This window comes from Hoplias malabaricus, chromosome X2, assembly GCF_029633855.1.
Source record: "Hoplias malabaricus isolate fHopMal1 chromosome X2, fHopMal1.hap1, whole genome shotgun sequence".
Classification (NCBI taxonomy): Eukaryota; Metazoa; Chordata; class Actinopteri; order Characiformes; family Erythrinidae; genus Hoplias; species Hoplias malabaricus.
The window spans coordinates 6,534,555-6,560,240 of record NC_089819.1 but is presented as its reverse complement, the minus strand read 5'-3'; the positions used below and the strand labels follow the sequence as shown (position 1 = coordinate 6,560,240).

The following is a 25,686-nucleotide window of genomic DNA, read 5'->3' as shown; positions in this document are numbered from 1 at the left end:
AAAAGCCATTATTTCACAGGAAGCACTTCAATTTCCAATCGTATGCATTCTTGCACTTTTTTATAGGAAATCTGTCGCATACCTCAAGCTGAATAATTGCTCTAAAAGTCTCTGGAAGGCTTCATTTGCCGACCCAACCTTTCTCTCCATTACTCTCTCTCTCTCTCTCTCTCTCTCTCTCTCTGTCAGGTGAAGGGACGAAATCCCTAGATCTTTGTCATGTCTTTCCGTCTGTCTTCGAACTTTCCACCTCATACTAATTTTTAATCACAGCTCTAATTCCACTTCCGTCAAGGTTCTTCGGGTTCGTTTCATCACTTTCCCATCTCATTCCTGTTTTTTTTTTTCCTCTTTTTATTTTTTTATTTTTTGCCTTGTCCATGTTAAAAATTCTTCACCTGCCAGTAGAGATGAGAAATATCTTCAGAAAAAAAGAAAGAAAAGGAGAGAAAAAAGACATAATGGCAGAAATGAATATGAATGAGTAATACATTTTATTTCAAAGCACCTTTCAAAGCTCTCAAGGACTTTCTTACCAAGGTGCTAAATCACAAGATACAAATACCCTAGTAGAGCGGAACATAACAACTGTATTTCAAAAGTATCTTAATCATTAAAGATTTCATCGGATGAATGTGAACTTAAAATGAACCCTCTGTTGGTTCTGTTGGTTATTATATTTCCATGTGCATCTGATATCATTTTTTAGGGCAAATCTTCACATCTGGACCTCCAATTACGAATCTAGCCATGATGGGGCCTTGAAAATGTAAGCAGATATAAAGATATGACACTAGGTTGCCAAACACTTACCTGAGCACCTTAATTAACTACCATCAATAACAATGACTAGAACCTAGACTGACTGTCTAAAAGTGAAGATTTCTCATTATTTGATTCTCTCTCTCTCTCTCTCTCTCTCTCTCTCTCTCTCTCTCAGTGGGGTGGTAGGACGGAGGATGGTCCTCCTTTTACCCCATAATTAAGTGTGGATAGGCAGTCCTGACGTCTGTTAACTTAAGAGCTTAGGGGTATTATTGTTCTCCTCCAAGCGTGTTGAGCTGTGCTGTGATGTTGTTTTAGCAACAGTTTTTAAAAAAGTATTAAATGTTAATGCTCATAGTAAAATGTGTGATGTCTGTATCTTACTTTTCCACCTCTGTGTTTATCTACAGACCCCTAGCTGACATCTCAGACTTCACCTCTGTGTCCTAGTCACAATAGACAGTCCTCCATCTGAGCTTCTCTCCACTGTTCAGTGTAGATTCTGTACCACAGCATGAAGCATTACTGTAAAAGAGAATTTTAGAATTTCTTTTGATGTATTCACAGTCTCCACGTCCTGATTGGCTGGTACCTTTATGCTTCTGTTAGTCATAAGGACTGTTTCAAGGAATGAATCATCTGAACATCCCATGCCAGTAGTGGTTAGATGACAAACCTTCCTCTCAATGCCTCAAAACAGTCTCAGCTGAAATATGCCAGTTCAGTTGATACACAGATACAGTACTGTGCAAATATCAGAGACCAGTGCCTGAAACAAATGAAAAAATCCATTAAGTTATTAATTATTCAGAAACTTGCAACTACTAACAATGTTTCTTTCTGTATTTACTCTCTCTGTCCTTTGCTTTCATTTATTTATTTTTTATTATTGTTTAAAGATACTTACTTGGGTTTTTCAAATCTGCAGCCACACCTCTATGGTTCAGTTTTTCTAGTTAATTTGCACTTTCTGCTTCTCACATTTCAAGTAACCTCAAGTGATATCTGGGCTTTTGTGATGGTCAGCCCATTCTTCTGAAAACACCAGCAGCTTGTGTGCTTGATTTTTAGTTTTGTGTCTTATGTGTCACCAGGGAAAAATGGACACAAATGTGTGTGAATTTGTTCAGATCTGAAGGAAGAACTGAGCTTGATTTTCTCCTGTCCCTCAATGATGAAAGCTTTTAGTGCTGTTTATCTGAAGAGAAAACTTACACCAAATCTTGAACAGTTAGGGACCCATTTTCTCTCAGTGTTTTGAACTTCAGTCTCTAATGGCCATTATGACTGAAAATACACTGCTGAAGGATGGTCCAAGGATTTAGATATTCCTTGCTTCTCCATGTAGCATTCTTTTAAGTTACCCTCAGCATTTGGTGACCAGACAAAACATTGTAATAGCTATCATCTTCCAGCTTGCCTATGGTAATTAACAATCTTCCTAAAAATAAAGCCCTATTAACCTCCTGCCCTCTCCTTCTCACTGGGTAGCAGCTGGGTGGATGGGTATGATTATTATGACGTGGAAAAAGAGTGTGGGACGCTGGCATCCTGCCATGTCCCTGCTCCAGACTGGCTCCCCACTACAACCCCCTGCTGAAACTCACATCATGAACGTCCAGATTTAGTCAGTCTAAAAACCAGAAGGTCACAGAAACTGAGCTGAAAATGGAAGTTGCCTAGAGAAAGAAATAAGGAGGGTGGGCTATAGCTGTGAAGGCAGGGGGTGATGATAATGATATAGCACCATGTGAGATTTGAGTCATAAGTACAAGAGGGCAAACAATTGCTGAGAGGAAAGAATCAAGCAATTGGAAACAACATGTGAAAGTAAATGGCTTGCTAACGAGCCATGATCAGCAAGGCGGCTAGATGTATTTTGAGGGTTTCATTTAAAAAATAAATAAATAAACAGTATATATGCAATTGTTTCTGGAGTGTTTATGAATGACAGCTGCCTGGAAAACACAGCTTAGCAAATCAAATATAAATGACAATGCAAGTGGCAGTCATTGGGGTCCAAGCATATTTTGTAGTATCAATTTTCAATAGCTGTGTAGGCTCAGATAGAAATATCTGCCACATGTGTACACATTATCTTTTTAACTTCAGTTGGGATATCAAATAATTCTTAACAGCGTGACCAAAGGAGGACCATTATTCTTTAATTAGACATGCTCCGTGCTGAGTGTGTACACTGCTTTGGACATAAATTTTAGATGTAGGGTCTTAGTCCTCATTGACCTTTTGAGCTTTTTGGCATAAGGAACAGTTCTTGAACAATTTAATTTAATACCTAGTACAGGATTGTATTATACTTGTATTATACACAGATGTTGAACCTGAATTGCTAAATAATTCTCTTGTATTTCAGTCATAGAATGCATTAGAATTTTAAATGCAAAAATGTTAACTCCGGAACAATACAGCAAGTTTGATTTCTGTCCAATGATTACTGGTCAAATTTAAACCTTTAGCCATTATTAAATGTAGACAAAATGTAAGATTGAATTAGACCATCAAAGTGCTATTTAATGTATTTATTCTTGTATTTTTATTTATTAATATATTTAGTCATTGGACTCAGTATAAACTAACACAGTGTAGATTTAAATAATGAAAGCTCTACAGATGTTTTTCAGATCTTTTATTCAGTGTGTCAGCTTTTGGGGTGGGCTCATGGAGTTATTAAATGATAAATGACAGCACTGCAATTATTTATTAATTTCTGCTCTCCTCAATGGAGGATTTCCAGGAATAAGGTTGTGCTCTTTAAAGATTTCAAAACTGTTAAAATCTCTTAAAACTTTGGTAATTCTAGACCAAATAAAACCAAATAATTATTTGAGAAACTGTATTTATGATTTGGCTTTTAAATTGCATTGTAGTCTGTCATTCAATGCATTAATGGACAAATAAATAAATATTTGTTGTACCTATGTGGTATTTTATGTTGCAATAAACAAATGAAATATGGACTTCTTCCTTCTGTTTTCAGGCCAAGGTCAAGTGCTTTAGTGTTCTGCCAAGCTCATACCTTCCGTCTCGCTGTAGCTTTACTGCTGCCTAGAAATATTGTGATACATGCGTGCATGAATACTTCCAGAAAACATGTCACATTAGAAAAGACATGTTACATTAATGGGGAAGGGGAGGGAGGGGGATTCAGTGCTGAATTACAACAAAAACAGAGGCTCTTTTCTCTATATTACAGTTCAGTGGACCATCACAATGGCTTTGAAGCTGTACTTTTAAGGTTAAAATATTACGTAGTGTTCCTTTAAGTACTGTTTTACAGACGGAGACTTGCATGTTTGTTATAAGTTCCCTTAATTTGCATCCTTGTCAGCCAAATCGGAACAGGTCCCATTAGGTTTGCACGACTATTCCAAGCTCAGTACTCCAAGCTATATTCCATAACTATACCATGACCTGTCTCTGCATCTTTCCCAGGGAATCCTCTGCTTCTGAACTCCTCCATTCAGCCCGAGCTCTCTGCGGGTCCCATCTGCTTCCACGACTCTGTGGACAAAGAGCTCTTTGACCCACTGCCTGACATGAAGGTCAAAGTTCAGAGCTCCTTTATGGTTTCACTAGGTGTGGCGGACCGGGCTGAGTACCACGTCAAGTCGCAGCAGGAAGGCTACAGCGGACTCCAGGGACGCCAACCCAACATGCTGCCCCCCAACGGGCCACTGGGCCCTGGGAAAGCCCAGCTGAGGAGCAGCGGCGTGTTCGGACACCTGGGTGGACGCTTGGTCATGCCCAACACAGGTGAGGTCACTAACTCCTGTTGGTTGATTTGAGAGTTTTAGGACTCAAAAGTCATGAAAAGTAATGATGAATCTTCAGGTGCAGCTTAAGACCAGAAGTCTTTTTGAGGCAGGAAAATATGAAGAATGCCTCAGGGGGATATTTCAATGTAAAGAGTTTGTAATGTTCTCTGCCATAAAAAGTTTGGTTTCTAAAGTTTCATCTTTTATTTTGCACTGGCACTATGGTCGAGTTTGCCTAAATTTGACCCTTGGTTGTACAATATCATCAACTGTTTTAATGCCTGTAGTAAATCAATAATAATTTCAAAAACCTCTTGGATTCATTCAAGTGGTACTGGAGCATTTAATCATTGGATTCATTAGTTTGCTGTTTAGAACCACATTAAGTTCTGAATGTATTGTATTAAATGCTATTTAAAAGCTCTACTTGGAATAAGAAGGCTACAATCTGTAATATATTTCAATCATAGCAACATATATTGTGCTAGGAATGCATTCATTGTTTATTTATTTTTATTTTATTTTATTTTTGTGCATTATCATATTGTAAGGAGGGCAGCACGATGGCGCAACAGGTAGTGTTGCTGTCACGCAGCTCTAGGGGCCTGGAGGTTGTGGGTTCAAGTCTGTGAGGAGTTTGGTGTGTTCTCTCTGAGTCCGCGTGGGTTTCCTCCGGGTGCTCAATTTTTTTCCCACTGTCCAAAAACACATGTTGGTAGGTGGATTGGCGACTCAAAAACATCCATAGGTGTGAGTATGTGAGTGAATGCATAAAGGACTGGCGCCCACTCCAGGGTGTGTTCCTGCCTTGTGCCCAGTGATTCTGGGTAGGCTTCGGACCCACCGGTTACAGACAATGGATGAATAAACATTTTAATGTATTTACTGTCATAGTCCTGCTTGCTTATAAATTGTACACAGCAATTCTCAAGGGCACTCTTAAGGCTTCATAAGAATTACAACAGAATCTGTGCTGTCCATCTATATAGTGCGTAGGTTTGTGTACAAACTTTTTGCCACCCTTTGTTCAATGGCTTAGAAAATAAAATCCGGCCTGTGAAGAAGTTGCAGTACTGCAGTTGTGTCCAGTGCTGATGATTAAACAACTATTGCCCAACAGTTTTACTTCACTGCTACAGCCTACATTTTCTTTCCTGTTGTGTCATGAACACCAGCAAAGATGTTTAAAAATGTTTGTTTGTACAGCCCTGTTTATTTATCTCCCACCCTGGATATGTCTAGACCAGTGGCTCATGAGCATTCTGCTCCCATCACTGTTGAACAGCCAGCAGTGTGGCAGGTGCTGGTTTAATGAAGTCTAACCAGTGCTTAAAGTTTGGACGGGAATGACTAAGCATTAATCATCCAAACAATACAGACAGTTACTGTGGAAACCAGAGCTGTCAAACTCATTTTAGGTTACATCCCGCATTACCCTCCCTTCAGTGTCAAGGGGGTTCAGACCAGAAGCCTTAATATAGAAGGCATCATCAACAGTGTCTATTTTATTATCATTTATTAGAAGCATACACTATATTTGCAATATTTTGTGTGTTTATTGCTTAGAATTGGTGCATTAAGTTATCTTACAGTGATGGTTTTGCTGATGGAGGCCTGTGTGGTCTGCACAGAGATGCATTGACCAATATAATGGAATTGTTCAGTGTCAGTTGTTGGCTACGGTCAGTTGTTGGTACAGCTCTATTGTTCAGTCAGTTGTTGGAACAGCAATCGAATTCTCACTGCCATGCCCATGTACATATGCAGCGTATAGTTTTATCATGTTGTCCCCTGTGTCTTTTTTCTATAGGAGTCAGTTTGCTGGTGTCTCAGGGGGCTATTGCTGAGGACACATCCTGGGAGATGTACATGCTCATCAACCAAGGACAGTCCAGGTGAGACCAAACACAGCCTTTCAGTCTCTCTCTCTTTCTCTCTCTCTCTCTCTCGCTCTCTTTTTTTTCTCAGTATTTTTTCTCTGAGAGATGAGTCCACTGTGCTATTCTTCTTGTTTTAAATCCCACCCTCTCAGCAGCAGGACTCTCATGGCTGTAAGGTAGAGACCCCCTAAGCCTCACAAGTAGAATCACAAGTGTCCACATGTCGGGGCATTGGGGGCTCCTTCTGGAACTGGCTCTGTTTCCAGCTCCTGTTTCTTGGCTTAAACAGTTTTTTGAGGTGGAATATTTGGAAGTGTCCAAGGACTTTGGGCTCATAGAGAGAAGTGGTTGTTATTGAGTTGGAATCTTAAAATAAAAAGCAAATATAAATAAAAAGTCAATCAAAAAATGTGTAGTAAAGTAAAATAAAAAATTGCCCTCACATGTTTGCACTCTGCCCAAACATTAGTAAACACCCTATATAAATTAGTGCAACGACTTTAAAGTGTATCCATTTTGGAAATTTACAATTAAATTGAAATGTGTTTTAGTGCCAGACCTGGTCAACCAACATCTTCCTGCCTGACCTCATCAAAGGTCTTGGGGTGCCATCAATTCCCTACAGAGATGTTCCAGCAGCTAATGTATAGCCTTCATTGGTTAGGTTCTTTTATTTGGCTGCAAGAGGCAAAAATATGGTGATGGGTTTGTACTAAATAAAGATTGAATTGTGATTTAATTACTAATTAGGTTGTATTTATTAGTCCGTAGATCAACAGCTAGCACTCAGGATTGCTTGACTCCAGAGGGATTGGTTCATACAGCTAATGGCAAGCATCCACTTGTAATTATGACCTAAAGAGACCTTCACATGCAACATTTAGGTCGAGAACTCAATTTGCGTTAATTGCATGTGACGGCAGCGATGTCTGACCTGATCTTTATAAAAGCTGCCACTTGGTTAAGTTCCCATTCCCTCTTGGGGCTAGAGCTTTACATTTGCTTTTATGTATGCATTTATTCATTTGGCAGAAGCTTTTATCCAAAGCAACTAACAAGTGAGGCAAGTGTAATCGAAGTGTACATCTATTACAAGCACATGCAAATTTCAGGAATGGTGCAAGGCAGTTGGAGGAGGTTAGAACAGAATGCAGCGTGTGATGAGTGAATCACATTTCGGGGTTAAAGCGATGACACAAGTAAACAGTGTAGAAGAAGCAGATGATAACAATAGATACAATAGACTCTGGAGTCTAGCTGAAGACCACCAGCTTAAGCCATGGCCTAAGGGTTAGAGGAGCAGGCCTGGAACTGGAAGATTCATTTAGATTCCCTTGACTAGCAGAAAAAAAACCAGGGTAGTGGTAAAGAACAGTGATGTCTCCTCCCTCAAAATCCATGAAGGTTTTGTCCTTGATAAAGACATTTAACCCTTCACTGTTCCCTGTGTAATGGGATGTCAGCCTCCCATTCTGGGTGTGAGTGGTATTGTGTGAGTGTGGGTGTTAAAAGCAGATGCACGTTGTACAATACCAATAAAAGCATGTTTAGGTTTACATCCACCACACAAGGTTACATTTTAAATCTGTATTGTTGTTATTGTAGCTGCTGTTGACTTACTACCCAATTCAGTGTTAAAACAACAGATTCAGCCTGTAATCTTCTCAAGGTAGGAGGATATAAAACAGAGGCATGGCCAAGCCAGACCGAACTAAAAGAACAGAGTAGGAAATTGCTCCAAAATACACTGAAGCCTCTCTAAAATGGGCTTATTAATCAAACACTACAGATGTATGGGAAGGTCCTCAGTGCCGATTATGGCTCTGCCAGGGCTGGGCAACATCCCTGCGTCAAATCCACTCATCTCCGTCTGCTCCCCTCCACCGAACCTGAAGGGGGAACTGTCATGCTTGGCCGTCAGCACTCACTATACGGATAGAGCTTTAAAAGGAAAGAGAAAGTCAGACAATGGGAAGCAATTACGCCGGCCCTGCCACAAAATGGGGGAGTTCCGAGTCATTGTGCACACGGACGTAAATGGAGTTTTCCATCAGGACTGAGGCTTTAGGCTTGAGAGACCTTCCACCGCAACGATGTCTAGAGAGAAAGTACAGCCTCTGCCACCAAAGCCGTAGTGTGATTTAGGGAAAGCCTTTACAACTCGGGGTAGTATTCGTACATTATGTTGATAGTCCTTAACTTATGTAGGATTCCGAAGCTCTGATTTCGGACCAATTTCAGGGCTGGATGCTTATTTATCTTATTTAGCGCAAGAATGAAAAAATGGTGTCATAAAACTAGGTAATAATGTATCATGGAGTCACTCACAATGATAGATGTGCTGTCTCCATTTCTCTCTGAATTGGGATGACATGCTCAATGCAAAATGTTACCTAGAGCAGTGTTAAGCCTATCAGCATCTGAGAGAGGATCAGTGACAGTATGTTCTCAGGAGTGATGGAGCTCTATCTAGTAAATGTAGGTATTACATTACAGTGAATAGTGAGGTTGTGTGTGAATGAGTGAATGTGTTGGTTTAACCTACTTTTCTGGTTTTACCTACTTTCACCAGTTAATAAAGGCTTCATTATGTTAAGTCAAGTTTCATCAAATTTCATCAAATTTATTAGCATAGCCCTTTTTACAACTGATGGTGTCACGAAGCAGTTTCACTGAATTCCGGCAAGACAAAGATTTGACATGAAAAGTAAAAATGTAAAGTTTGATTTTTCAAATCCATTCAATAAAGGAGAATTTCTGAAAACAAATTTTGTTTTTACACTAGCTCCTAAAACATCCCTTTTTCTTTCACTGTATTTATGTTTATGTATTTATAGTAATTACAGTGGAACCTCGAGTTAGGAAGTGTTCCGAATACGTACAAATTGAGTTATGAGTAGAGGTGTGAGCAAAATTTCGGATCCAGTTACAAATGTTTTCCCGAGTTACGATCTTCGGGATCCGACCGATAGTTGGCGTGGTGTTCGTTCACAGATTCCTCTCGCATGCAGCCACCATGTTCTTCTCACGTGTGGCCGTGCAGTATCAATTCGTATCTCATTCGTTATAATGTTTTACAATTGTTTTTAGTGGTTTTTGCTAACTTTATTGTGCACCATGGCCTCCAAGAAGACCAGCTGTCAGCTGTGCATGAAGAAATGGAGAAGCTGATGTTAATTTGAAGTAATTTAGAAAGTACAATTGTAGCTTTGTTTAAAGTGTAAGAAAGTCCTGTTATCTACGCTTCGTTCCGTGCCAGTATCCCTCTCTCCCTCCCTCCTCAGCCGCTCTCCGTTAGCTACGCTCATCTGTCGCCAAGGTAAGATTACTGTACCGTATTTTATACATGTTTCTTAATCTATTTTGTATATGTTCTTTCATCTATTTATTTTGTTGTGTAATTTTAAGTTTTGTGTGAGTCTTTCATATTGAAAAATTTCATAATTTAGGACATTTTGAGGACTTGTCAGAGGGCGGGAACCGATGACTCCAATTTCCATTATTTTAAATGGGGAAAATTCGTTCCAGTTACGAGCAGTTCCAGTTAAGAACTCAGTTCTGGAACAAATTAAATTCGTAACTCGAGGTCCCACTGTATACACAATTTTAGAAGAGAAGATAAAAGGTACTAAATATTAACAATAGCCTTAGGTCCCTAAGATATTTAATATACATTGTCCCTGCAAATCTCTTAATAAAACAACCTTAATTATGTTGTCTTCTTTCATAATTTGTGAGTTTGTAGAAGCTCCAATTCCCAAAATGAATGCGAGCATGCACTGACAGTGTGGGTTTTTCATGATTGTCTATCACAACTCACCCTATAGCTATGTTTAGCTCATGTTCTTGAGCCTCTGTTCATGCTTTGAATGGGAGTGTTTGACAAACCCTGAGTGAATAGCCTTGTTTTTAGAAGAAATATTGATTGAACAGATCTAATAGCCATAAATTGTACATCGGAACCTTTTTGCTAAGACTACACTAATATAATCGAATATATCCATGTTAAAGGCATGTTCTTAAAGCCTATTTTATGCCTTATGTAATAAGCCCAGTGATGCCAAGTATTACTTACTAGAATAAGGTTCTTGTAGGATTGCTTTTAAAGAAGGGGGCTGGGGATTGGGATATGAATAGCTCTTCAGATACTCAATCCATCCTGCTTTCTGCTTTTAAAATGATTTTCCATTTTTCCTTCTCTCTCTCTCTCTCTCTCTCTCTCTCTCTCTCTCTCTCTCTCTCTTTCTCTCTGTCTCTCTCTCTTCTGTTGAATCTTGCTTCGCCTCTTGGGCCCTCGCAAAACAGCCATCCTCCAAGCTGTCACTCAACCCTCTCATTGGCCAGGAGAGACCAATGGAGAATTGAATTTCCCTCTCGCTTTACTCATATAGTTCTCAGTGAGCACTCTCTTCTTCCTCCGAAAACATAATAGAAATCCATTAAAAACTCCAAACACAATCGACCGCCGCATCTGCCCCCAGAGGTCTTCAGGTGTTTCTGTATTCCCTTGAAATGTATGTGGAGACTTTGGCATCAAAGCTTTTGTCCTAATGACTGTATCAGCATTTTCGTCTTTGCTCTCTTGTTTTTTGTCGTGAAGAAGATGGTCATTGCAAAGCTTTGGCAAATCCCTTGAGTCAGACCCTTAATTATATGTTCATTAGTTGTATATAATTATATACATATAATTACACCAGGCCATTAATTATATGCTTGAGTCAATAAATCAGAGACTTGACTCTGAGACTCTCAGTGATTCTCCTGAATTGAAGGGTATTCTTTAGGAGTCAGAAACAAACTGTACCATTCTGGGAAGGATTTATTTCAGAACATTGCTGTGAGGATTTGATGGCTTTAAGCAGTGCAGGTCTGTATACTGGTTCATTCAGTGTAAATATTCAGTGTAAAACTGGTAAATATTCATCCTATTGTCTGTGTTTTTAACATACCATAATACCGTGGTATGCAAAAAGAGGCGAATTTTAACACTGCATAATTTGGACTCAGCACAAAGAGCACAAAGTCCTAGCACCCCTGTTGCTAGCAACAATAAGCTAGCACATATGTACTAAGGACCTCGGGGAGTTTGGCTTTTTGCCCCACTGCAGTGATGTTGAAAAATGCAGACCTTTTGTCAGTTCCTGTACTTAACACCTCTTTTGCTTTTTTAATGTTCAGTGTTAATACACTTTTAAAGGTATTTTAAAGACATATATATATATATATGCTATAATGTGATACACATTTTTGGCCGTACTACCCAGCCCTGCCCTTACTTTCAGCTACAGTAACATTAGTCAGGTGAGGCACTGATTGTGGTTATTTAGTTTATCCCAAAGGTACTAGATGGAGCTCCATTACTGTAGAGAAAGGGTTCTTAACCTAAGAGTCATGACACCCTTGGGGTTCTTAATGTTGATACTTGACATTTCCTTTTCATGTTTTTCAACAGAGATTGTACCAACTACATTTCCATATCCAAAACTGATGAACACTGCAAATGTTTTTGGACATAAAGCGTATGTTGCTGGATTTAAATTTTAATTTCATCAGTTAAGTCGACTGAGCTTTTATCCTGAGCCATCATTTTATTCCTTTATTATTATTTTTTGCTTGTTTGTTTATTTGTTTCCTTTTGCAAAGTGTTGTGAGCAAAAGCCGGTCATGGCAAGTGACTTTCAGAGAGATTTTTACCAATCCCTTGAGTGGAGCCATTAATTATCCAAACGTTAAACATATGTATTAGGTGTGAAGGAGGTTGTTGGCGTATTACGACCCTCGTCTTCACTCCATCAGATCCCCATTAAAACGAGACCCCAGAAGACGCTAATGGATCCTGTTCATTTCTCGTTAAGTCTGGTGTCTCTTGCCGCGTCCCAGAATGCCGTGCTGCCTGTCTCATGGGGGATGAATCATCAGTCACTTTGAATAATGCGCCTCATTACAGCCCCACGGTGGAGCCAGCGCAAGACCCTCGACAATGATGTGGAGTGGAATTATAAAGAGGGGGAAAAAAAGAAAAGACTAGATGCTTTAGATACTTGGATTTCGGTTTCACAGGTGATATGCCACTCCAGACCCTGGTCATTGCAGCTCGAATATTACCACACTGTAATAATGCAGCTTTCATTTGCATATGTAAAATGAAGTAGAGCTTTGGGTTTGTTAATAGATAATACATACGATTCACAGAGTTTATAAGGGGCTCGATTAAGGAATAGGGGGATTTTAAAAGGTTAACTTAATAGTTGTAGGATTTAAATATATTAGAGATAGGGTTTGTAGTGTTTTAACAGAGATATGGTCAAATTTGCAGCTGACTATATCTTGATTTGTAGGGTTTTAAAGGAACTCTAGGTAAAATTTGGTATTTTGGCTCTTTCTGAACTACTATGCAGAGGGTAGTTCACTTTTACAACACATTCCTGAAATCTAGGTGGAATGGGGAGGGAGAGGGTGATTTCCTACCCTCTTCTAACAGTTACATAGTGCAGTGCTGAGTCCAGAGTAGCAATGACAGGAGCTGTATTATTTACATTACAGGTTAGTGGAGCTTATGTTCAAGTTTATGAAGCTGTAATTTTAATGTAAAAATATTACCTTGTGTTCCTTGAAATTGAATAGACCTAGGATTGGAAGAGTTTGAGTAAAGTTTGGCCTAGAGTTTTTATGGCTTGTATTGGGCAAGATGTAGGGTCTGTAGATTGTAATTCATCTTTTTAGGGTTTTTAGACTTATACAATATCTCAGAATTTTAATATGTAAATACAATGAAAAGTTAAACCTCAGATATCCATAACATTTGTACAATCACTAACACTGGTGGTGCTGTTTAATTTCAACTTTTCTAGTGAGAGAAACTGTGCTGCTTCAAACTTTTTGTAGCTAAGGATTAGGTTTTCCAGGAGGAGCTGTATGTGTGAATGCAAATGTAACAGTGTAACAGTTGTATCCTGCCAGCCTCCAAGTACAAAGTCCAGGTAATGTCAGAGTGAGCCCCTGTGTGAAGAGATGTGTAAACCACACCGAATATTTCCAGCCTTGAGAAAGTGCCAGACATGGAAAAACTTCGGTGAAATAAAAAAAATAATCATGCAATCTTCATTTTTGTTGATTTTTATATCTACTACAGCATTTTAAATACAGCTGCTGTCCTTTGCATTTTATAAAAATTTAATGATTAATGGAGCAATGGAAATGCTCCAAAATTTATTGGAATAAAACCTTTTATATTCCTTAAGTCATTCTCTTATTTGTCTTTACATATTGACAATATGTAGGGCTTGTAATAAGTGAGACCTAGGGTTCAGTAAAAGGTTGTGCATAAGATTTGTTTGGTCTTAATAGGTTAGACCTGTTTACAGTTGAGTAAGTTCAAATCCAGCACATTCGTTCATTCATTGTCTGTTACCGGTTATCCAGTTCAGGGTCGCAGTGGGTCTGGAGCCTACCCAGAATCACTGGGTACAAGGCAGGAACACACCCTGAAGGCGGTGCCAGTCCTTCACAGGGTGACACACACTCACACATTCACTTACATACTCACACCCATGGACACTTTTGAGTCGCCAACGTGTGTTTTTGGACCGTGAGAGGAAACCGGAGCACCCAGAGGAAACCCACGCGGACACAGGGAGAACACACCAAACTCCTCAGAGACAGGACTTAAATCCACAACCTCCAGGTCCCTAGAGCTGTGTGACTTCGACACTACCTGCTGCGCCACCGTGCCGCCAAATGCAGCACAGTTACAGATATTTTTAAACCAAAGCCACATTGCATATTTTCCAGCGAGTGATTGATGAACCTGAGTCAGTTCTGCTTGCTTTCAGCGCTGAGACGTTAATTGAGGAAGAATTTCTGACTCAAGCCCGTGTTTATGGTGGCTGAACTGTTGTGGGTGTTGAGCGACAGCTCCTTCCTGAGAGCCTCGCTCTTGAGAAACATTACGCAAGGTCTTTGGAACAGATTTCCCTGACGAGCTCTTCTCGGCTCCTCAAGTCATTAAAGTAAGGACCAGTTGGGACATCTGAAGTGCCATCGAAGCACAGCACCTCTCACTGATTCACCAGAGTGAGTCATGTCACACATTCAAAACAACTTAAACAATGAGGGTAAAGAAACCCAGCAAGTGCCAAGTGACTTGGATTACATCAACAAGCACAAAAGACCTGATTTCTGTAGAGGAGGGTGTAGAGATGAGGAGCATTATGGAATACATATGAAACTAGCACTCCTCTGTAAATGTTCCAGGATGAGAAGGTTTTTCATGAATGTTTATAATAAAAAACTAGCTTTATATTCAACTCCTAATCCCAAACAGCCTAATACCAGCCTCCAAAATAAAATTGCATTTTCTTCTTTAATGGAAGTTATTTTCTCCAGTGATTCTTCTTCACGTTTTGGAACAGATGTTCTACTGACACCTAGTGGCATTGATGCAATAGAGATTATGTACTATACCTTTTAACATGACTTCTCCATTGTGAGGAACCAACTCTACAGACCACAAAGCGTGCCATAGACAGAATAAAACAATAAGGAATCACTTTTGTAGACATTCTTTGTTCCTTTCGATGGTAAAATGGCCTTTCAGAAGAGTTTTGCATATGGTACAACAAGGGTTCTTCTGTTGTTACGATGTTAAGTTTGTTACAATAGAAGAGTCTTTTTTGGTGCTGTGTACAAACGTTTTAAGAAGAATCCTACATAGAACCATCTCTAGCACATTCCTCATCAATCTGAAGAACCCCTTCACAATGCCAAGAACCCTTTAATCATGCAAAAGATTCTTCAAGTGTTTAGCTTTATAGAACCATTTGTTTACTATAGAATCATCAATTTTAAGTGTGCATATTCTGCAGGTTTAAAGGGTTCCCAAGAGTCAACGTAGAAAAAATGGCTTAGGTTTATAATCTAAACCACTGGTTCTCAAAGGTTTTTTTCTGCAGTGCTTTGTAGATAAGAATATATTTAAGACCTCCCACCCCCCACTCCAACACACACTGCAGCTCTGAGACTCCGCAGATACTAAGCTAACAGTTATGGGGTGTGCTTAGGGGATACATTTCCTCAATCTGTAGTGCAGTTTCTGCAGTGCTGAGCCCAAAGTGGCAGGTATATTCTCCATATTACAGGTCAGTGGAGCATCACAATGAATTTGAAGCTGTAATTTTAGGTTTTACCCAGTGTTCTTTGAAATAGAATAGACTTAGAATTGGATTGAGTTTGGATAAAGTTTGACCTAGAGTTTGTATGGAATTTGTTGGGTCTTTAGATTGTAATTAAACTCACCTGGGGTATATAGGTTTGATGTGTATTTAACATGTAAATACAGCAAAAAGGAACACCTCAGATATCTGTAACATTGGTTTGGACATCACAAAATGACAAAATGTAAGAAGTAAACCAAAATCATGAGGGAACAACACAATCGCCTCGGGAAGAACTAAAAAAAAAAACTCACTAGGAAGAGCAAGGTCCCAGGCTGGAAAAATTCCAGCATTTTATATTTTTATTCTTGGCTGAGACTGCAGAGCAACGTAGACACAACAACGCACAAGTATAAATACTCTCAGTTGCATAGGCCACTTATGCTGGTGACTGTATGAACTCTGCCTTGAATTGAAGCAGTAGCATAAGCCATTATATGTAACAATCAGTTGTACCAACTTTAGCAGCAACAACTGCTTCCATAAACTGGATATCAAATTTTGCTTATTTTTTTTATGGAATTTCATTGATGTAGCCATATTGCATCAACTGTGAAAGCAAAATGCCACTGTTTAAGGTCCTGCAACATAATTTCAACTTGTGTTGTTGTTTTGTTTACAGAATGTTTACAGTATGTGTGCTAACTCTGCTCATTAGCAGACTTGATTTTATCGCAAGAAAAAAAAGAAAAACATGGAAGGTGATGATAACCTGCTGGAAGTGATCAGAAGCCTCATGAATATTCAGCAGCCGGTAAATGACTTGCTCTCAGATGCCCTTTGAGGACTGGCAGCTTTCTTGCAGAGCTAGAGGCCTCTAATGATTTTGGAGAGTGCTAACTTGGCAGCTGGGCTAATTGTTGACGGAGACTCATGTGTTAGGTGTGTACGAACAGTTGTGGTGCAGTGTGTTCATGTCAACTCATCCAGATGAGTCACCGTGTTATAAATTGGCCCAGGTTTGTTATGTGAGTGTTAACAGAAGCTTGTAAATGACACATTGGACTTTAACAGCTTCAATTAGTGTGGCATAGATTTGCATCAAGATATTTGCTACTGTTGAAATAACAGTATATCATGATATAAAGGGGTAAAAAGTTATAAAGCCATAAAAAATAATACAAGTGTAAGTAAATAAATATTGTGTTACCAAGGAGTCCACTACCATCCTGAAGATTCCCTTGTCCACTGCTTAACCTCAAACTCAGCTCACAATGACAACCACTGGCTCAGGATTTGCTGAGTGCTTTTCACTTCCTGGCACATTCACAATGTGGATTTGACTGCTTTCCTCCACAAAAACAGTGAAGTCAGATACTGATGTTGGGTGAGTGGTTCTGGCCCTTGACCTATTCCAGTACTGAATGGTGCTCCATCACTCTCCTGCTCCTCAGCCCAATGCTAGGAGGCTTTATACCCCTCGTACATATCTACTCCACTCGTTTGGTATTGAATTTTTTGTTTCCAAAGTTTGTCAAGAGCTTGTAAAAGTTCCACTTTTTCTGTATCTCCACAGTGCTCCTTCAGAAGAGAGGTGTGAGATCCTGCTAGGGCCTGAGGTCACATACGGACCCCCGGGGCTGAGCCTGTCCTCTCCCGTCGCCATGACGATAGCCCACTGCGCTGAGGTCAGCACCGAAAACTGGAACATTCAGCTCAAGAGACAGACCAAGGATAACAAGTGGGAGGTACAGAACTCATCTCTCCTCTCTTGACCTTCGCCGTATTTGAAATTCAGATGAGCGTGGATAGCAATGCTCTACAGATTTGTCGTGCTTTTCTCTCTCGTAGTTGCTCTTGACTAAATCTTTAGTTCAGGTTATTGTTTAAAATAATAATAATACCAATAATTATGATGATATATATTTTGTCTATTTAAGTCTACTGTAATAGAGTCCCACTTTGTAATATGAAGACAGGGTCTCTAACACTTTACGGTAAGTCATCGTTCAAAAGGTTACATGACACCTGCATAAACCTTGAATGACAACTGATCGTTCATGACAAACGTACATTAATATCCGTAAAGGTGTATTCCAGCAAGAGTTAGCTGTAATAAAGATTTATTTTGGCAAATTCAACTTACAAGGTGTTATTATTGATTCTTGTTGCAATATGCCTTTCATGTAGGTTTATGTCAGTCGCCATTAAAGGCTTACAGGTGTTACGCTGCCTTATGAGTGATGGCCTACAGTAATATGTGACCTACAGGAGCCAGCTGAAGGATAAACCCCAAGGGACAACTTTGAGTTAACTGCTCAATAATTAACAGTGGCAGGAATTTACAGGCTTGGATGAAACCCATTAACTCATGATTTTAAAGCCAAATTCTTGGCTGGCATCATTCACAGGACTTAGCTACAGTGCTGTCAGAAAGTATTCACCTCCGCCTGGTGCCCTACCTTGAAGTAAATTAGTCACACTAAATGATTTATAAGTGTTAACATGTTATCTTACCTTATCTTCATGCATGGAGCTTGAGTAGGATTAGGAGAACATGCGAAAACACACCCACACAAAAAAAAAACCCTTCAGAAAGGTATTGAAACTCTCATACCCTGTGGAATCCTACTTGGCCCTTGATTTAAGGCCAAGCATAAGCTGCCCATTTAAGGTCCACCCACAGCATTTCTATAGAGTTCAGGGCAGGACTATAACTAGACTACTCTGAAACCTTCCTTTTTTTACCACTTTATAGGGGCACTTGCTCTGGTACTTAGGGTCATTATTTTTCCTGTAAAACACAATTGCATTTGAGCTTCACAGCTTCAGATCAAAGACAAAAGTACTCCAGCAGCATTTTCTTGAAGAGGAAAGTATTCTTAGAGAATCCATAGAAATTGGTTCGTAAGCCTCTCTGGGCTGATTCATTCATTCATTCATTATCTGTAACTGCTTATCCAAGTCAGGGTCGCGGTGGGTCCAGAGCCTACCTGGAATCATTGGGCGCAAGGCGGGGAATATACCCTGGAGGGGGCACCAGTCCTTCACAGGGCAACACAGACAAACACACATTCACTCACACCTACGGACAATTTGGAGTCACCAATCCACCTACCAACGTGTGTTTTTGGACTGTGGGAGGAAACCGGAGCACCCGGAGGAAACCCACGCAGACACAGGGAGAACACACCACACTCCTCACAGACAGTCATCCGGAGCGGGAACCCACACGAACCCCCTGGAGCTGTGTGACTGCGACACTACCTGCTGCACCACCGTGCCGCCCTCTCTCTGGGCTGATGCATTTCATAAACTTTTGCAGGAAGATGTTATCTTGCTTCTTGTCTACAAAACATTACTCATTACTGGAAAGGTACTTTTTAAGAGGCATTAAGGTTCAACTGGCTGTAATCAAGCTTTTGAACTTGCCTAATCTAACTGATCCCAAATGAAAATGGTAAATTGGTTGACTGGTTAACAGTTATATTTCTCACATGGTCAGTTGGTGAGAAAGGAATTTTTTTTTTAATTATTATTAATTTATTTATTTTTCTTTTGATCTGTCAAACCTATTGACTAGTCTAAAACAATTACATGTGACCAATACTTTTTCACAGCATTGGATATAAATGCCAGGCTGTTTTCAAATGCTGCTGCATTGTGTCAGCTGAGGATGCCCTGTGGTGGCGAGAGGAAATGGAAGGCAGAGTGAGGAAAAAAAAAGAACAAACAATTACAGTCTGCAGGAAGCCGCAGGGCTGTTGGACAGAGGTGACCGTGAGGCCACAGGGACGGTCAAACATGGCCTGTATCGATCCACCTCCACTAAGGAAAGACAAGCTGAAATGACCAGCGACGTGAGGCAGTTGGGAAGAGAATCATACCAAGGCTATGGCTCCTGACCCGGTCACTCACTCAGCACTAAATCGAAGGCTTGTCTCTTGTGCTTAACAAGACCCTGCTCTCCTGTTTACAGAGTGACTTTCACACACTCGCCTTAGTGTGATATTAATTGCTTGTGATTATTCTTGGATCTCTCTCAGATCCCTGAAGATTACACAGTCGCATGCTTTTCTAGCACAGTGCTTTACCCTGAGAATTCTAGTTAGTAGATTTGATGCTTTGGAATACTGTTACAGTAATGTCATTAATTATTTCATTTCCACTTTATTCAATTGTTATTCAATGTCGGGATAATTCTGAGGACACAGGCTTTGAGTAAGAGTGTTCTTGAGTAAGAAAGGGGAAACACAAATGTAAATAGGTAGAAATAATGGATCACTGGACCATGCAAGGCTACTGTTGTCCCCGTTATTTAAACAGTACTAAGAAATAAGGAAAATAATCAGGTGTATGTGTATATTTCAAGGAAAGAAGACCCCTGGGTCTGAAAGAATGTTGAGCTGTCAAAAGGAAATAGATAAAAAAAAGAATAAAACAAACAAAGAAGCTGTGGTGTTTTTTAATTTTTGTTTTTTTTATTTAGTAAGCTCTTTGGATTTATGAAATGCTCTATATATTTAAAAAAATGCATTATTCATTCATTCATTCATTCATTCATTCTTTGTCTGTGGTCACCGTGGGTCCAGAGCCTACCTGGAATCATTGAGTGCAAGGCGGGAATACACCATGGAGGGGGCGCCAGTCTTTCACAGGGCAAATTATTATTATTATCATTAAATGGACTTTACATTACTGAACATGTTCAGCATCAAAAACCGCAGTCAACCTTTTTTTCCAATATTTTTTCCAACTTTTGAATATATGAAGTTTCCATTCAATCTAATTAATCATTTACATAATAAACAAACGTTCATATACGAAGCATTTCAAAGTGCTTTATTTATATTAAGTCTAAAATTAAGCCAAAAGCAAAAACATAAGGACAAAAAGAATAAGATATGATGAAAAAATTATAAACTGACAATTGAATAAAAATAAATTAACTGACAGTTATTTTATAAATAGTTTAAAAAGCACACTTTTTAACTAAGCACACAAATAAAAAAGCAATCAAATAAGCACACTTGTTTCTGAAATACTGGAAAGCTTTCATATAAAATTAGACTAAATGTACGAGGGTACATGTTTTAGATCATGCAAATGGAAGGTGGGCTGGATAAGGCTTGGACTGATCTTTCTTTTCCTTCAATTGTTTAGACTTGTAATCACTTCCAATAGCAACCGTGGCCAAGCAGGGCAGAGCCTGACTTTTTGTGTTCTAAGCACAGCAAGGGGTGTAACATTACTCGAGGACAAGTCAACGTCAGGATGAGAAAATTTGAGGATAAATCAATGAGCTCCTCGGGTAAAACAGAAAAGGCCAGTGGCGGTGTCAAGTCACCTCTGTAAACAGCTGCTACTTGACCTCACTCCGCATTAATGCTATCCTTTCTTCTTGGCTCTCTCCGCTCAAGTCTGTCCATCGTATACAATACCCTCTTTCGTTTTCATCAGATCACAAAAGGCCGGCCTCTCCCGAGGTCACTCTGTTTGAAATGTATGTCGCTTTGAAAAGCTCCAGTCTCACACAGAAGCGAGCTAGAGGGAAAAGAGTGCTGCATTATATCGATATGTCTGTGCAGCCATTGGAGACCTGACCTTGGAGATTGTAGGGCAGTTCTCAGTGAATTTAACGAGTTTAGTGAGATCTTCCTGCCAGTGGCAGCCTGACTACTCTTTTACACAAAAGAAGATGCCATGGTAGTGCAACTTTCTTTCTCTTCTCTGTCTTTCCGTATGCCCCCAGTACCTATGACTGGGACGGGGTTGAAATGCAAATTACTATCAATAACGGTAGTTTTTTTTAATATATAGATTGTGCAAAGACATAGTTTAAACAGATTAGCTTATCCATTTGTTGTTTTTATTATTATTATTATTATTATTTATTTTTTTATTACTGTTATTATTGTTGTTGTTGTTGTTATAATAATAATAATTATTGTTATTATTATTATTATTATTATTGTTTACTTTTATTTTTAAATGGCTACAAGTTGGGAAATTGGCCATTTTAAACATGATGTAAATTTTACATTCAAAACTGAATCTTTTATACCCACTCAGGTAAAAGTACATTGTTGTCACTAAATGTACACACAGTGTAAATGTACCTTTAAAGGTACAACAGTTGTTTTAAAGTTCAGTTTTGTTCCCAAAAGGTACATTACATTCTCTTCTCCAGAAGGAGAGGGTAATTTTTGTAAGCTTTCATTAGGGAACTGAGTAAAATAAAAGAACATAAAATAAGTCCTGATGATGAAATGAGGCATATGAAATCAACACAGTTTTAAAATCTACAGTTCTAACAGAATAAGGTACAATCATGTTCCCTGATCAAAGTAGCGAATATGTAAGATTGACGGTACCACCACAGTGTTTACAGAAAGGGGAAAAATTAAAAATTAAACAAAGTAAGTACAACAATCCACAACTAAAACAGAATTTTTTGGGGCTTGTGACTAAATTTACTCATCCCTGCTTTGAATATTTTCCTAGCATTTCTCATCCAGTCCCAAGGCATTAGAGAGGAGTACCATATTTTCAGGCTTCCTCCACCAACTGCATATTGGGCAGATGGTAAAAATATTTTGTCTTTTCAGGGTACATCCACAGCCATGTAAATATTAGTTTTCATGGAATGGTGACTGTTACAGTTGATAACTGTGGTCAGGAAGACAATACATAACTACACAGAATTCCTTAGGCCAGTCACCTACTAATTAGATTTACCTAATTCTACGTAACTGTAGGATTTATTTTGTATAAAACTTTAATTCACAGACTGCAGATTCATGCTGGATTCAAATCTAGTTAGATTTAAGCCAAAATAAATTCTGCCTATTAACAGATGTGTTACAGAAATAAATGTGGAGGTTTAGTGCATTCAGCTCCTCCTTTGGATCTGCTGATTGGTATTTCACTTATATTTGGTACATTCCCAGGCAGGGGTTTTTGTTTAAGGTTGAAACATGCAACCTTTGGCAATACTGTTACACTGCTGCCAGATTCAGATATAAAGTATGCCATTAAATATGTACATTCCTCCTCATTCATTCATTTTCATTCATTTTTGTTAAGGGTTGCAGTGGGTCCACAGCCACTTAAAATCATTGGGCGCAAGATACAGGGTACCAGTCCATCACAGACACACAGTCATTCACATTCTCACATCAGTTTTGAACAGACAGTCCACCTATCAGCATGTTATACACTAAAAAAAAAGTGACTCTTTGAATTTAATGTTTTCAGGAAATTAAATAAGTTGCATCCAGATATAAATTTGAGAAAGAGTTAAGTGAATGTGTAGGTGTTTTTTGACTGTGGGAGGAAACTGTACAACCCAGAGGAGACTCACGCAGACAATTGGAGAACACACCACACTCCTCACAGAGCATGACTCGAGGGTTTGAAGCTGTCTGTTGGTGACACTACCTACAGTGCAACCCACGTGTGTTTCATTTCCTTCATTTGAGAGTAGTATTCATACATCCTTTACAGCTATGCTCACTTTTACATTGTGAGGTTTCATGCAAAATAACTGATTGTTTTTTACAGACAACAGCATATAAACAAACAACATACATAAGGGCAAAACATGATCCTTTATATTATATATTTCACCCTCATGGGTAATTTAAAGTGCTTTATAACAAAAATATAATATATATAAACAGGGATAATGTGTATATATGAAGATTGAAATATGGCTGAGTACCTAAGAGTTGAATATAAATAAAGAAAAGTGGCCTTTAAGTGTACCCAGTGTTTAAAACTCAGATAGCACCTCTGGGTTTGAACCACTTGTACACACCCACTAACATGTCACTAGCATGCTGGTGTTTGGGCCATGCTTAGAATGGTGTTTTGTCCAAATATGGCCTGCTCAGTGCTGCTCCTGTGGGCGTCCTGATCATTGACATACAGGACAGAGGAGTGCAGATAAACTGTGCTGCTATAGATGTGCCACAGTCCGTAACTGTACTCCTACAAAGTGCAGCTACATAGTCAATGAAGCTGATATTATGCCCAATGCGTGTAGGGAAATGCTCAATGTTTCCATTATATTGTGTACCCTCTGTAAAACACAAACATCAGAAGATGAGCAATGATCACAGGAAGCCCTTCAAAACTCTGGCACAAGGACTGCAATTTCAAGTAATAAGGAGAGCACCACTTGTACAGAGGACACTTGTAAAAGGACAGCAGCACCACTCAGCGGCATGTCACAGACAGATGTCACTTTAGGATGAGCAGCACATACATCTCCAAGTGACATGCAGTGTTCTAGATGGAAGGAGTGTTTGTTGGTATATTTTCTCTGTAGTTCACTTTTATATAACTGACCCTGTAGTAGTCTTACATAACTGTACATGTACACAATAGGGCACATAATAGGTTTAGGGCACTTAACTCTCGATTATTCTCACTACCGAGGGTCGATATGCTGTTTGTTCTCACTGAAAATCTCACTGGTACTTGGGGATCAATGATGTTTTGAATGCTCAAGAAATGTAGAATGTTATTATTATTTTTAAAATGCAGTTGTCTTTTTTTTTTTTAAATAGATTGATTAATACAATTTACAGTTTGGGCCAAAACCAGGTGGCATTGTGGCATAACATTTAGTGTCATTGTCACACAGCTCCAGGGTCCTCACTGAAAATCTCATAGGCACTTGATCTTGAATGATGACTTGAATGTAAAAGACAGAATTATATAACTAGAGATGAATGTTGTGTGAAATTTGTTCATACGTTTGAGAGAGTGCGTTGTCATGTGATGCACTGGTGTCCTCTCCAGGGTGTTTACGCTTTGCGCACAGTGATTTCAAGTAGGATCCAGAACCAGTATGACCCTGAACAGTATGAAGCCGTTACAGCACATGAATGAATTAATTAATAGTTTTATCCAAAACCCCCATAAGAGTGAACACTGTCCATGAATCACTTCTTGGAAGTGAGCATATTTGCCAGCTTCAAACGCTTCACAAAGCTGTACGATTATGAATTTGAAATCAGAACCACCCTGTCAAAAGTTTGAGAAGTGAGACACAACTGTGTGAGTTAATCAGAATGAACACATCACAGAGATCATGGATAAAATAATTCTCTTTACTTCCAAGTTCACAAACAGAAATTCACTGACAATTCAGACTATACAAGTTAGTTACGGATTTCATTTTAGACTTTTAGTGATTCTGGCAGCAGTGCCATATTTTTTAATTTGGCACATATCAATGGTGAAATGCAGACTTGTAGACGTAGCCCTGAAATTGTACAAATTGTAAGCGAAATGTATATTTGCATATCTGAAACTGGAGCTAAAGGCACTTAAAGTAAAAAATTGCTTGCATAAATAAGTTTTTATATTTGGATTTCAATATTTTTGCTCAAGCTGATGAACAAAATAAATAAATAAAAACATGAAAACAATCATGAATATAATTAGTTCTGGCTCAAATATAACACCATATAAATCCCTCCACAGAACCATTAGATTCCTGTCTGTATTTCTGTAATCAGCAGTTCCGTTTTTATGGTGCAACTCATTCCTTTTAACACACTGCAAATATTTAGCAAAATTTAAAGCACAGTTTTTTTGTTTTTTTTTTTCATTTTAATTTTATAATTTGGGGCAGGATTTATCACATTGCTATTATATTTTTTTTTCCTTAGGCAAAAATATAGAAACCCATGTCCTTGGATTTGTGTACATTATATACTATATGAATAACATCACATCTATAATAGACACTAGTCACCCTCTCTCCTGTGCAGGAGGTGATGTCAGTGGAGGACGAGTCAACATCCTGTTACTGTCTGCTGGATGCTCATAGCTGCCACCTGTTGCTGGATGAGCCTGGTTCCTTTGCTCTGGTTGGGGAGCCACTGACCCAACTTGCCACCAAGAGGCTGAAGATCGCAGTATTTGGGAATTTGGAGATTTCGTCCCTGAGCTACAGCATTAGAGTATACTGCGTAGATGACACGCCTCATGCCTTTCAGGTCAGCATCACTCTATACACTTTATACATTTCTCTCCCCCACTTAAAAACATGATTTCTTTTTGTTTTCCAGTTTTCACAGCTTGCAAATAAATGAAATT

The 25,686-nt window shown here is 39.0% G+C and overlaps 1 protein-coding gene across 3 annotated transcripts in view; it reads left to right on the top strand.

Annotated features, from left to right (window-relative positions):
• LOC136676727 (netrin receptor UNC5D-like) overlaps positions 1–25,686 on the top strand; it is a 241,445-nt gene that overhangs the window by 192,633 nt on the left and 23,126 nt on the right. For 2 of the 3 annotated variants that reach the window (XM_066653920.1, XM_066653919.1), the window contains 4 exons: positions 4,219–4,539; positions 6,352–6,436; positions 17,150–17,321; positions 25,359–25,586. In XM_066653920.1, coding sequence (XP_066510017.1) covers positions 4,219–4,539; positions 6,352–6,436; positions 17,150–17,321; positions 25,359–25,586 — 806 coding nt within the window. The remainder of the gene's footprint in view (positions 1–4,218; positions 4,540–6,351; positions 6,437–17,149; positions 17,322–25,358; positions 25,587–25,686) is intronic. The other variant, XM_066653921.1, reaches the window with a different exon arrangement.